The sequence below is a fragment of the Micropterus dolomieu genome, linkage group LG07 (genome assembly GCF_021292245.1).
Source record: "Micropterus dolomieu isolate WLL.071019.BEF.003 ecotype Adirondacks linkage group LG07, ASM2129224v1, whole genome shotgun sequence".
Taxonomy (NCBI): Eukaryota; Metazoa; Chordata; class Actinopteri; order Centrarchiformes; family Centrarchidae; genus Micropterus; species Micropterus dolomieu.
This window is the reverse complement of record NC_060156.1, coordinates 12,573,775-12,586,443: the sequence shown is the minus strand read 5'-3', so window position 1 is coordinate 12,586,443 and position 12,669 is coordinate 12,573,775. Positions and strand designations below refer to the sequence as shown.

The window sequence follows — 12,669 nt, the reverse complement described above, 5'->3', positions numbered from 1 at the left end:
GTTCATTAAAATTAACTAATCTTTTTTTGAGTCATTTCGTTCATTTCCTTCATTTGAACTAGGCTGGTTATTGCGGCGCTGCAGCCCTCTAGTGGGCGATGGAAAAAACAGAGCAGTTCTCAAACACGGAAGGCTACTTAGCTAGCTTTAACTGACAAAGTACGATACACAAATTCACCTCTCACCACTCATGGATAGGGACATTAGACTACTGTATGAATGAGCAATTTATAGATATAATGATAGTAATTATAATTATATATACATATATATGTCTGGTCTGGTTGTATAGTAGTGGCGATTGCATATTGACAACATATTTCTGTGTTTCTTACATGGTTTGAATTTGTTTGTGGCCCTATGGGGCTTCATAGAAAGATGATGGAGAATGATCAAGAGGAAATGAACGAAATGACTCAATCAAAAAGAATAGTTCATTTTAATGAACAAAATTCAAAAGAGTCACTTTTACCATCACTAATTGCACTGCAGTGAAATTATTTTCATTGTCTCTTATTTTAGTAATTGTTCCTTTATTTGTTTTTTTTATTTCACATTTGATACTGATTTTTATTTTATTTTTTTTGTTTATTAATATACACACATATACTGTTTTATTGATTTATTTGTTTACTTTAGTTTTTAATATACTTTTTATAGTGATTAATGAACTGTATAAAATGAATTGGCAATATTGTTGTTTTACATTCATGCCAATAAAGCTAGATTGAAATGAATTGAAAAGAGCTAACTAACTCTTAAAACAGCACTTGTCACATAGATGTCCTTTGATGAATGAGGAAAGGAAGCTAGCGTGATTTACCATGCTCACACAGTGTGCGGGTGAAAATCATTTGTTCCACATTGATATTAATTATTGGGTGAAATTTTAGTATTCATAATAGTAGTCATAATTCAGCAAAGGCATGCACCGAATATATGGGAACCCTGTCTCTGTAGTGTGCACGTCAACATTACCTTACTAATTAACATTTAGATAGGCTAATTTTTGTAGTTTTTGTGTTAATAGTTGAGCATATTTACAGTAGAAACTTGTCAGTGAAATATGAGGGTGAAAAAAACAACAACAAAACAAAATAATCGTTCAATAATCGTAATCGAGGTGAAATGTTCTCTTAATCATGATTTTGATCTTAGGTGAAATCGTTCAGCCCTAATGACTATGGTATTATTATACATGGCTCTGCTGCTAACTAGGCTCTGCCATTAACTAATTAGCTCAGTTAGCGGTCCAATTAGCAGACCATACCAACACTGGGAGCACAGAGTAATGGGTGTACTTAAACTGGCGTGTGTTTAATTTTGTGGCACTAGCACCACCGTGGACGGCTGGGAGGAAGAGATGGTCATGCTTGCTGCACCAGAAGCGGAGACCAAACACAGCCTCCAAGACCGCAAGAAGCCAGTAAAGCAGGGCTCTCAAGTCTTCACGCATTCACCATGAGACACATGCATTTCAGCCAGTTCACACGCTGACACGCCACACCTTGTATTTCTCACGCTGAGAAGTAGCCTAAGTTAAGAGATAATGCCCACAAGTTGTCCCGCTATATACAATAAATGGACGATAATTTTTCTGCCGAGTTAATAGCTTTCTCTGTACTAAACGCCAGAGCCGTTAAGCCGATCAGAAATTAAAATGTGTTGTTTCCGGGTAAATTCCGTGATCCCGCTGCAATCACGTTCATTATACTAGGTAACATGGAGTGAGTGGAAGTTGGAAGCGCGAGAACCGATGGACGCGGTAACTGCAGGTCTTTTTTTTGAAAGAAACCAGTGAGCACCAATAAAAGTTAGTGTAGTAAATAAACACATTCACTTGAACTCACACAGATGCACACCTCACATACACCCAGATATACATGTCATATGGCATGATCACACTGCTGCTGCTGTATGAGCCAGGCTTTTGTTTGTTTTTTAAAGGTGGACAGTTTAGTTAAAGTCTTTATATTTGTAGGAAGACAGTTCCACAGATTGGCTCCTTTCACAGAAAAAACATTTTGGGCAAAAGATGTTTTACAAAATGGAACTTTATATGTAGCAGCTCTTGTTGATCTGAAGGGTTCCAGCCTGTTCAAAACTTTACAAAGTGGCTCAGGTGCAAGACCAGTCAAACATTGTCATTAGGCTATAAGCAGGAAAATGTAGAAGTAGCCTATTAAAAATAAAGGTAGCCAACTCAAAGCAGAAAGAAAAATGTCCCATATGACTGTTATACTATTAGCCTATATATCATATCATTAGATTGTTATTCCTCATGCATTAATGAAGTTGGTTGTGGTTTTTTATCAGACTGCTATTAATGATTGTTTTTAGTATTAATCAGCTGATTATTTTCTCCATTAATCGATTGTAATAAATTCTGAAAATAGTGAGAGAGCCCTGCGTGACACCTTGCATGCTTGTTTTGTTAGTCCAAGCTTCAAAATCAATAAAAATACATTAAAATAATAAAACGTTAAAGCAGCAAATCTTCAGGTTTATAAGGCTGGAACCATGAAATGTATTTACATGAAAAATTACTAATGCTAAATCAGATGCCAATTTAGTTTCTGTCAATTAGCCTAACAGATGTAGTTCTACTAGCTGGACTTGTATAAGCTGTTAAGTAATTAAAATTATATAAAAACATCATATTTAAACTCTCTAAAAGCCTATTTTTTAAAGTAACTAGTAATTGAATGGCAAGTTCTGCAATACTACAGTTGGCCTATGTGTACGATATACATTGAGCACTGCTGTTCATTGGGCTCGTTTGGGGCCAAATCTCTTTTTATTTTTGATAGGCTACATTTGTATTTTTGAAATACAATATGTATCAATAGTCTTTTATCAGATTTACCTATTTTTATCATTTCTATTTGTTCGGGTCAATTATAAACTATAGTTCAAATTGAACTGCAAATATTTGAGTGGCTCCTCCTCTAACATGTGTTATCGCACTCCAAACTTTTGATAAAACTTGAGAGCCCTGCAGTTAAGCCTAGTTCACACTACACGATTTTTAGCCTGATTTGCCGCTGGGCGACCGTCAGGCTGTGATCGGGAGTAAATCAGCGGTCAATCAGCAGTCGCCAGTCAAGCCATGTGTGAACTACACAATGAGGCATCAAAATGGCTCCCCAACACATTTCTGACACATCGCCGACGTCTGCCAAATATTTAGCATGCCAAATATCTGGAAGAGTCGGCTGACTCGACATCCACATCCAGCCAATGAGAGCAGGCAGCAACTTTTTCACCGCTGAAAGTCGTGTAGTCTGCACAAGGCATTAGATGACAGGCAATACAGATTTACAGCGACTCCAGCCGGTGTTCTGTCGATTTAGGCTACCTAACGAGATGTGCTACTTAGTGGTTATGCGCATGGCTGTGATCCACAAGCGTGTCTGTTTCCATGCCCATAAACCTTGTTGTTGGGCATGCAGTCGAGACAGTGGCTCATCGTCAGCATAAAAAAAATCATTATTAGTCTATCAGAATATGCTGAAATGATGTTATAATATAATCAACAGAATATATCATAATACTGTGAGAGTTATGGGATTGGAAATGGGAACACATAAGGTAGCATTTTTCAACACGCCAGAGGGACTTGATAGACTGACTCATTACTGTCCCCTGACACAGTGGGTGTTTTTCTCCCAATTTTTTCGCCACAATGAACCCTACCTGACACAATGACTCCAACAAGACTGTCTGGCACATAACAAGAAAGGGTGCTTTTAATAACATTATAATTAGCATTTTAACATGGTAAAAGAGAGAGTTATTGGGATTGATCCTCTGTGGACCATGTAGGCCTATGTCTTTTTAATTGTCATGAGAATCCAATAGTTGTTGATCTCTCACTTAGGACCAAAGTGTTGGAGTGAAAAAAGTGTAATTAAAAACAGACTGTATCCTATAATTACATTTTACAATTTAAGCCACTAGCTGATTAAAAAAAAGAATGCATACATAAAACACTCAGTATGCAGATCTCTGCCAGGTGTGTCTTGGGGCATGTGGGTGGGGAACGGGGAGTGCAGGGCAGGCTGTGTGTCCAGTGTGCTTAAGAGTAGAAATTTTTTTGTATAATATACTGAAAGTTTTCTTATTGAGATGTATGCAATGTTTTCAAGTGTTTTTGTATATAGTAGTCTCAGTGTTCTTTAAGATAGATAGAATAGTGTAATTATTGTAACCAAGTGTGTTGGGTTTGCTTAACTTAATAAGGAAACAATGAATGGGACAAAAAGTCCAAACTTCTTAATACATTCTTATTTATTTATAGCATTTTGTTGCAACACACCACACAAAATAAAACCTCTAACAAGTATGGAAGCAATCTGCAGGCGCTTCAGTTCAAGATGAGTCCAAGCTTTTCAATGGATGTCAAAGGCCTGCAACAGACTATGTAAGCCTTGTTTTTAGCGTAGCTCATTGCCTTAAATGCCTTTTGCTACGTCATAACACATATTGTAAAATGACGAATACTGTTTTAGGATATTTAAGTTTGAGCATAAGCTGTCAATAAAATAGGTTTTTCAAAAACTATATTAGTAAGGAAAACCACCAACACTTCAATCATTCATCCATCAACTGATCTGCTACAATGCGTGCTGAACAATCTCTCATGACTACTTACTGGAGCTGAGGACCATACTGGTGTTGATTAGTGCACCAATGGTGTGGATTTAAGAAAACTCATTTGACACTGGCTTTTACTGTAAATCACAGGCAGCAAGAGATTAAGAAAGCAAAAACAAACAAACAACTGCCTGTGCTGCTGGAGAGATTGCTGCAGAACCAACCCTGGCTCCTAGAAATTACGATCAAAGCACTAACTAAAGTAGATATTTTTATCCTGAAAGCTTGCTTGATATCAGCTTTTCCCTGAGCCATCTTGACCACCAGTTGACAATCGAGGCATTATGATAATGAAGGGCACTGCTGTTCACAGCTGCAGCGCCACATGGGCTGGCCAGCCCACAAGGCTGATGTTGATAATCTGTCTACAAATATACAGGGCATGGGATCAACATCCCTGCTCAGATTAAACTGCCTGTATTTGTTACTAAAACACCAGCCACATTAGCCCATTGCACCATGCTCACATACAATGGTTTATAAAAACACTATTTTTTTACAATTGCTAACAAATATTTCTCAATAATGTTTACACTTTTTCAAAAAAGTGCACAACCAAAGTCATTGTGGACTAAATAGTGAGGGCCTATTACCATTCCTTTACAGTTTATGAAAGACTTGTGGCAGGTGACAAAAGAGTTCAAGTGATGTAGCATAGGGACATGTGGCATTTCACCATTCTCTTCTAGTCAGAGTGGTTTAAAGCACATCCCTGGCAACACAATTTATTCATCCTAACTCTCCATTTTTCAACACCATAGGTATAAGGAATTATATACATCCATAAGGAATTATTTTCCACATGGATGTGAAAAGTTTATGGCCACTGAAAGTCCACATGATCAGATGCCCCTCTTGGACGCAATGAATGCTGCATGTCTGGACATATCTGCAAGGGATTGCCAGAGATGGCCTCAGATGTGCAAAAAGATCCATTCCCAGGTGTGTTGCAAGAGAGGACATAAGGTGTGATGTGGATGAGAACTTGGCAGGGTTGATTAACATGGTTTCAATTGGAATTACTCTATGAAAAAAAGGCAAAACACAAAGCATTTCTGATTAGTTTCTGAGCTACATGTCGGTAAAGAGAACTATCAGAAATGTTTTGAAAAAACTTGAACATAGTATATAGAAATTGTCAAAAACTGTAATGCTAATGTAATGATAAATTGCAATCTATTCTGTTCCCTGCCTGAAGGCAATGGTGTGTCCAGACTTTCTGACTTGGCTGGGAGGACCTCATATATTTTACAATTATATTCCTTAATAAGTGCACTAGAATCAAGTTCCACTTGAAGCATCTGGCATGATGGTTCTGAATAAAAACCAGATGATCAGACTTATAGACAAAGCTGTTTGCTAGGTTTGCTGTTTTTGTGCAATATAATGCAATGACAGACACGAACAAAGTAGGTTCTGAAGAAAAACAGGAATCCAAAGAAAAGTATAGTGGTCCAATTAGGCAAAACTACACTCCGCTAATAATCATCTACTCACCAGAAAAATCATGTTGAGGGACTGGCAAACCACACAGCTGAAGTGATATCACAGGATGTGGCACACACTTGAATCTGATCCCTACAGATGGCTGCGGCGATTTTGGAGCCATCAGTGGCAGCAATATCATTAACTGCACAGGCTTTCGTGTGGCACTGTAATCCTTAAATGTCTCTGCCATAAACTTCAGCATCCTGTAAGAGGTCACATCGGCACTAATTTCCAGAGCCGCCATTTAAGGTGTTTTACAGCTTTGAGCCCTCACTTAGTATTTGCAACCATCAACTGCAAGATGGATCAGTAGTAGTTAGCAGGAAAAAGCTCTTTTCCACTTTGTTGTTTTCTGGGGGGGGGGGTTGCCAGAATATTATGCTCTTTTTGTACACTTAGAGAGAAGGGTAATTGTGAAATACACCTTGCCCTCTGTTGATCACATATCAATATGAATATTTCCTCAAAGAGGTACTTCACGTCAATAAACAAGTGATTTCGATTGCCATAATGTTACAACAGTGAAGATGCAGATCAAGTCTCATCCTACCTGATATTTGAAGAGCCAAGGAGCATCCAAGTTTTCAGAATGCATGAGCTTTCCCTCTGTTTCCTCTGCTATATAATCAGTTTAGACAGTGTGCAACACAGTCTACAGGCATGAGCTCTGCAGTGCAAACTCGTGCTGCCCTGCTTCACACCATGCCTGAAATGCTGGTGCCCTTCTGTTGTGTCAAACAACTGTCATTTGTGATTGAGCATCTATAGGCAGAGCTATAGTGTCTCATCATGAGATTATATCTCTGACATCATCGCTGCTGCACAGCAGCAAGAAAAAGCTCGATTTTTACTGTGCCTCCTCTCTTTCCTCTTTTTGTAAAGTAAAGCTATAGACAAGCTTGTCATGTTGCATCAAATCAACTCGTGATTCAATGTCAAATCAACTTTGTCAGTCTATGTACACTCTGTCATCTAAGACAAAACATTTACCTCATTTACCATACAAAAAAATTTAACATTTTATAGTTTGATCCTCATAGTGAAATATGTAACTGAATGTAACTCACCAAACTTCTACGCCCAACTGATGAGCCAAAGGAAGAATTGATCTGAAAGATAAAAAGATAAAAATGTTATGTGTGTGTGTATAAATACACATATATATTTATATAAGCATAATCTGTAAAGTTACAAGTTCACATTTAAACTTTTTTCCCCCTCCAAATCAGATAAAGATTAACTCTGACATGTTATTTTTAGATTCTTAAATGTTCAGAGACTTTTAAGGCCAGGTCGCTGCCTTACATTTTGAAACCAAAGCGACATGGCTCTAAAAGTATAGTACGAGAGCAAAGAAACTCTCAGCCAAAAGCCTGTCAGTCTAAAGCCTTCTGCTAAATGGAAAAATCTGTTTTGATGTAAACAGCAAATGGGACAATGACAACAAATCTCCTCCAAAGTGTTCAGCAAAGAGCAATGAGGATGGGCCCACATGTCTCTGAGAACATCCCCTGAGAGGCTTTATTTTCTTTTATATCACCAGGATTACCAGACTTCTCCAGAAATACTTTTTGTGAAGATAACTGTGAGAGCTAGCTGCCTGAGTATGCATTTGTACAGCTTGTAGCTGTGCAACTACAACATCACCCCAACGTACATAACATACATACAATAAAACATAAGATGACACAAGGTCACTCCTGTCTGAATTTACCATATTTATAGGACATCTGTCACATCAGGGATTTGTCATATATTAAAGGAGATAACATAAAGTAATGGAACATCACTGCAAAGGTAAATGTTATATAGCATACTGTAAAACAGCATCAGCATTCTCATACATTAAAGAAAAGCATGAAAGCCTAGTGCTGTTCAGAAACTTTCACATTCTAAAGGTTAAGTCACATGTTGGCTCACTAAAATAGATTGAATAAAATGATCACAAACGATGCAATATCATATTGCAAGTTGGCAGAGGTACTGTCATTCATCTTCATTAGCAAGACAAAGTCCTTTTCTTAACTGCTCTGCAGTTGAGCTGCCAGTGCTCAAAGCTCCACAGGTGGAGAGATATCGACTCTGCTTCTAGCATTTCAGTACATAGATTAAGCTTGACAGTGTGGATTTTTTTAAAAGGACGTCCTGATAGATGAATCTACATAAGTAAATCTTTGTCCCAAGAGATCAATGCTCTTTACCGTTGGCAGCAGCGGCTCTATCGGAGCGCCTTGGTCCGTAGCGTCCATCGTCTTCTCCCAGCAGTGCACCGTATCGGAGAGATGGAGCAGAGACCTCCGCTGTGTATAATCCCGGCAGGTGAAGCAAAAACTGAGCGACCACACAGCGGTCACATGTTTAAATCACCGTTGGTCAGCGGCTCGGTGATGATTTGCGCCTCTCGTGCTGCTCTCCTCTTTCATAAAAACATGCGCATCTCTGCACGCTGACGTGGAGGCGTCACTCTTGAGATGTTGATCCTTTGTTTCAGACGCAGAGGCGAGTAGAGAGAGACCGCTTCCAGAGGTAGTGGTGACTGTAAACTAAATCCGATAATCAATGCCCATCGAAATATAGCTGCGGAATGACAATGAGATGAGAAATTTGACAAGGTTTGTGTTAAAGTAGGAACTCACTGACCTTGAGGATGAACCTAGGCCTTTACCCTCTGGTCCAACTCTGGGTGCAGGACTGTTCCAGTCATCCATGCAATGCATTTATATAAGGATAGGTTTAGTTGTACAATTGTATTTGAATTGTGAATTTAAGTCCTTAAAGCCTACGTAGGGCTACACTTTTGTCTGTTGTGATCAGGGAGAGTGTTCAGGCTACTTCCCTCTTTGATGTGTTCATCATGTTTTTTTTAACAGCAGGTAATTCCTTTAACTGATATAAAGTATCGCCATCTGTTCACCACCACGTGTGGTTGAATACAGAGGCAAACCGCAGTGCGCCCTTTAATTGAGTCATAAATGGAAGTTCGTTTATAGTAATTTTTTTTAATCTGTGCGCTTCAGATATCTCATAGCAGCCCCCCAGAGAGCTCCGGGCCACATAATGAAAAGCTGTTTGATTACAGAACCTGCATTCAGTTATCGCCATCTGCTGTTTATCCCTGGGAAGACCTATGCTGACTGTGAAGAGTGAGCATTTACACACTTTACAACACGCTTTATGACAAGCTTTATGACATTTAAATATATTACTGACTGAGCATCTCCCTCACAGTGAAATTCGAATAAAGTATATATTGAGCTTATTATGTGTCCAAATTAATTATATTTCTTAACGTCATTGATTTAATTTGATAGAAAATGCTACCTTTCAGCACACATTTTACAAGGGCACGTGTTGTCTTCTCCGGGTCTGTACTTTGCACATTTTCACACAGGCAATACTTTATTTTTGATGTCACTTCCTTTGGCTGCCGAACAGGAAACTTGTCAACTTCACAGTTTTCAACTTTCACAGTGTGTAACTATGAAAAATTAATAATAATAAGTTTTCACCCTCTTTGGCAAAGTAAAGTCATTCCAGCCAAATGTTGCTGCAACAATCCTTATTGTTGAATCAGATTCATGGCGGATCCTTTCAGTCAAGCAGGGATTCATAATTGTTAATGACCACCTGGATCGATTTGAATTGTGATGTATATAAAAGTTAGGCTACACATTGACTCTATTCACAGTGCTCCCCATTATTAGGCACCAATTATTTTTAATAATAGCCTAAATAAACTCTTTAATTGAACTTGGGCCATATGGGAGTCTCAATAAATGGACCTTTGAATCCGTGAGCTGTTTTTTTTTTTTTTTTCATATTCTAGACCAATCAGTAGGCTATAAGAGGGACAGTTTTTTTTTAAATGTCTCGGCTATCACATGTGAAGAGATATGCGATGCACGAGTGTCTCTCTTAATCATCATCTAATTGGGATAACTTCTAATTGATCATTAAAAATTCTTCATTTCATTCACTTTCGTTTGGAGCTCTGTCATCGACCTTGCTCCACATGATGCGTTCACGAAAAATAGCTACATTAAATTCTTTGTCTGTTTTAAATGCATTTGAAATGCATAACATTTTAATAGCAGCATGATAAAAAAAAAGATGGCTTACTTGTCCTCATGATAACATCATTTATTACGTTTCAATCACATTACAGCAGATACAGATATTTTCAGAACAGCATAGCATATAGGCTACAGGCTATGAAAAATAAGCGGTTGAAATAAAACATTTTAAAAAAAAAGACTAAGTCTACATTACCAACATTTACAACTTCTTTAACCACAGGTATCATGAATGTAGCAGTGATCATTAACGTCATAAACTTTTGTTAGCCTACGGCTTTGATAAAGTACAAAATACACTTTTTTTTCACTGACAGAGATTATTATGCCAGCATATGCTACACAAGAACATTTTAATGTACAGATTCTCATTATCCTTCTTTACTAACAGTTCAGGCTACTTAACAGAAGAGGCTTCGCTTTTTAAAGCACTACTTATGAATCAGATTTAATCTAATTTGTGTACATCTAGTCACTATCACCAAAATGTTCAATATTATGTACATTATATTCATAATTACAGTGTTTGTTTTTTGTTGCTTTGCCGTGTGGAAACAAGGCGCCCAACCCATTACAGAACTGAGTAGTCTGTAGTGGAAGAATTTACACTTTGGCCATTAACTGTGGAGGTGACAGTCTATTTAATCTTTTTTATTATTGATTAACCAGATAGATAGATAGATAGATAGATAGATAGATAGATAGATAGATAGATTCACATTTCATTGTTTTTAACTGTGAGCATAGAAACTGTAATAACCAATGTCCTTTGTGCAGTTTTTCTCACACTCTCTCTGTGCCAGCAGCTCAGATTTTAATGGGGACACTGTCTCTGAAACCGGCGTGGCAGAAGGTGAGATCCTTCTCCTTTTGGCCTGTTCAAAGATACCAGAATCGCTCGAATCAATTGACTTTATGGAGGACGGCGTCTCTATCCAGCTCGACTCTGACGTTATGTCTTTGGGTTTGGTCTCCTCCGAGCCGCCGATCGGTGACCTCTCTGTCGGGATGGAATCTCCCTCCTCAGCCAGGTAGTTAGTGCCCGCTCTACCACCGATAGAGTTAGCGGGCCAGCAGGAAAAGACCGAGCTGGATTTGCTATTTACGCCACAGTACTGCGGCGGCGTGCGTCCTCCCCAGCCTGACGGGTCTGCGTAATAGCCAAGAGGCCGGTTGGAGCAGCCTGCAGTCGGCAGGGGAAGAGCCTTCACTCCGGCGGCTGCGTAGGACAGCAAGGTGGCCGCGTTACCGGCGAAATCAGCAGCGTCGTATGCCGAGGCAGCAAAGTCCAGTCGGTTGTTGGCAGGGGTGACAAACCATCGCTGCGGGGGGGTGGCAACAGTGGGCTCCTCGCTTTGCTGCGGGGATAGCAAGCTGTTGCCGAGTGGGACGCTGCGCTCCGTGCCAGGACCAGTCCCCATGCCAGGGTGAAAGCGAGATTTGGCATAAGTGCTGACAAATTGGTCCTGCAGGAAAGAGCTAGGCATGGCATATCTCGCACCCGGCACGATCTGTGAACGCGGAGAGTCACCCGGTGATGGAGTTAGGCGGTCGATGTCGCAGCCTGTGTAGACACTGAAAAGATGGAGAGAAAAACAGAGAAACAATTCAGTAACTAAGCAGTGCGCTGTGCTGGTTCTCTAAAAACCAAAGAAATGTAGGTCATTGTCCATTTCACCAATTACTTTATTTAGTGGGAAATGTTGTAATAATAATGTATAGATAATTGCAAGGTTTAAAAACATTTATCGTATCAAGTATAACCTTTACGCAAGTGGAGTATTTGGAATAAAGGCCCACTGCCTTATACAAAGAAAACAAATACGATAAATGCAAAGTTGCATTCCCAAAAAGTTGGCGCTTTGTTCAGAATTTTCCCATCTGAATTTTATGCATCAATATGAAAACCGCTCGTCAATATGCACTTATTGTCAATGCAAGCCAACCCGAACTCACATGAACACACGAGTAATAATGTCACCAACAGAATATAAAGGACCGATTTTAACGAATATTTGGATACTAATGTTTTTTTTTCATCAAATATTTACAAGACATTTCTGGCCTAAGACATTTGTTAACATGAAAATTAGAGTACAAAAAACATTCGTTTTTTAGGCCCCTGATTCATTTTCAGAATATCATCAGGCCCTTCACTAAATATTCAGCAGAACTATAGAAGTGTATTAAGCTTTTAAGAGGTAACCTGATTGTTGAGCAAGACTTTTTATGGGTTCAACTTACGCAGCTTCTAATAAAACAAAGAGGCTTCGATTGACAATTGTCCGATCGAATAAATTTTGTTTAAAGAAAAGAAAGCAAGTCTTACGTGTCATAGTTGTCCCGAAATCCTTTAGCAAACGGATTGTGATCAATTTTCAGTTGCGTAATCTGTGGAAACAAATAATGCATTGATTAGAAAACAAAAACGTGTGTTTGTAGATCAGCGCAC

General features: G+C 38.8%; 1 protein-coding gene across 1 annotated transcript in view; it reads right to left on the bottom strand.

Annotated features, from left to right (window-relative positions):
• The window catches only part of LOC123973905 (sodium-driven chloride bicarbonate exchanger-like), a 34,297-nt gene that overhangs the window by 19,680 nt on the left and 1,948 nt on the right, over positions 1-12,669 (bottom strand). Inside the window, 5 exon segments of the mRNA XM_046054279.1 lie at positions 6,695-6,759; positions 8,346-8,451; positions 8,454-8,475; positions 11,007-11,792; positions 12,547-12,608. Coding sequence (XP_045910235.1) covers positions 6,695-6,759; positions 8,346-8,451; positions 8,454-8,475; positions 11,007-11,792; positions 12,547-12,608 — 1,041 coding nt within the window.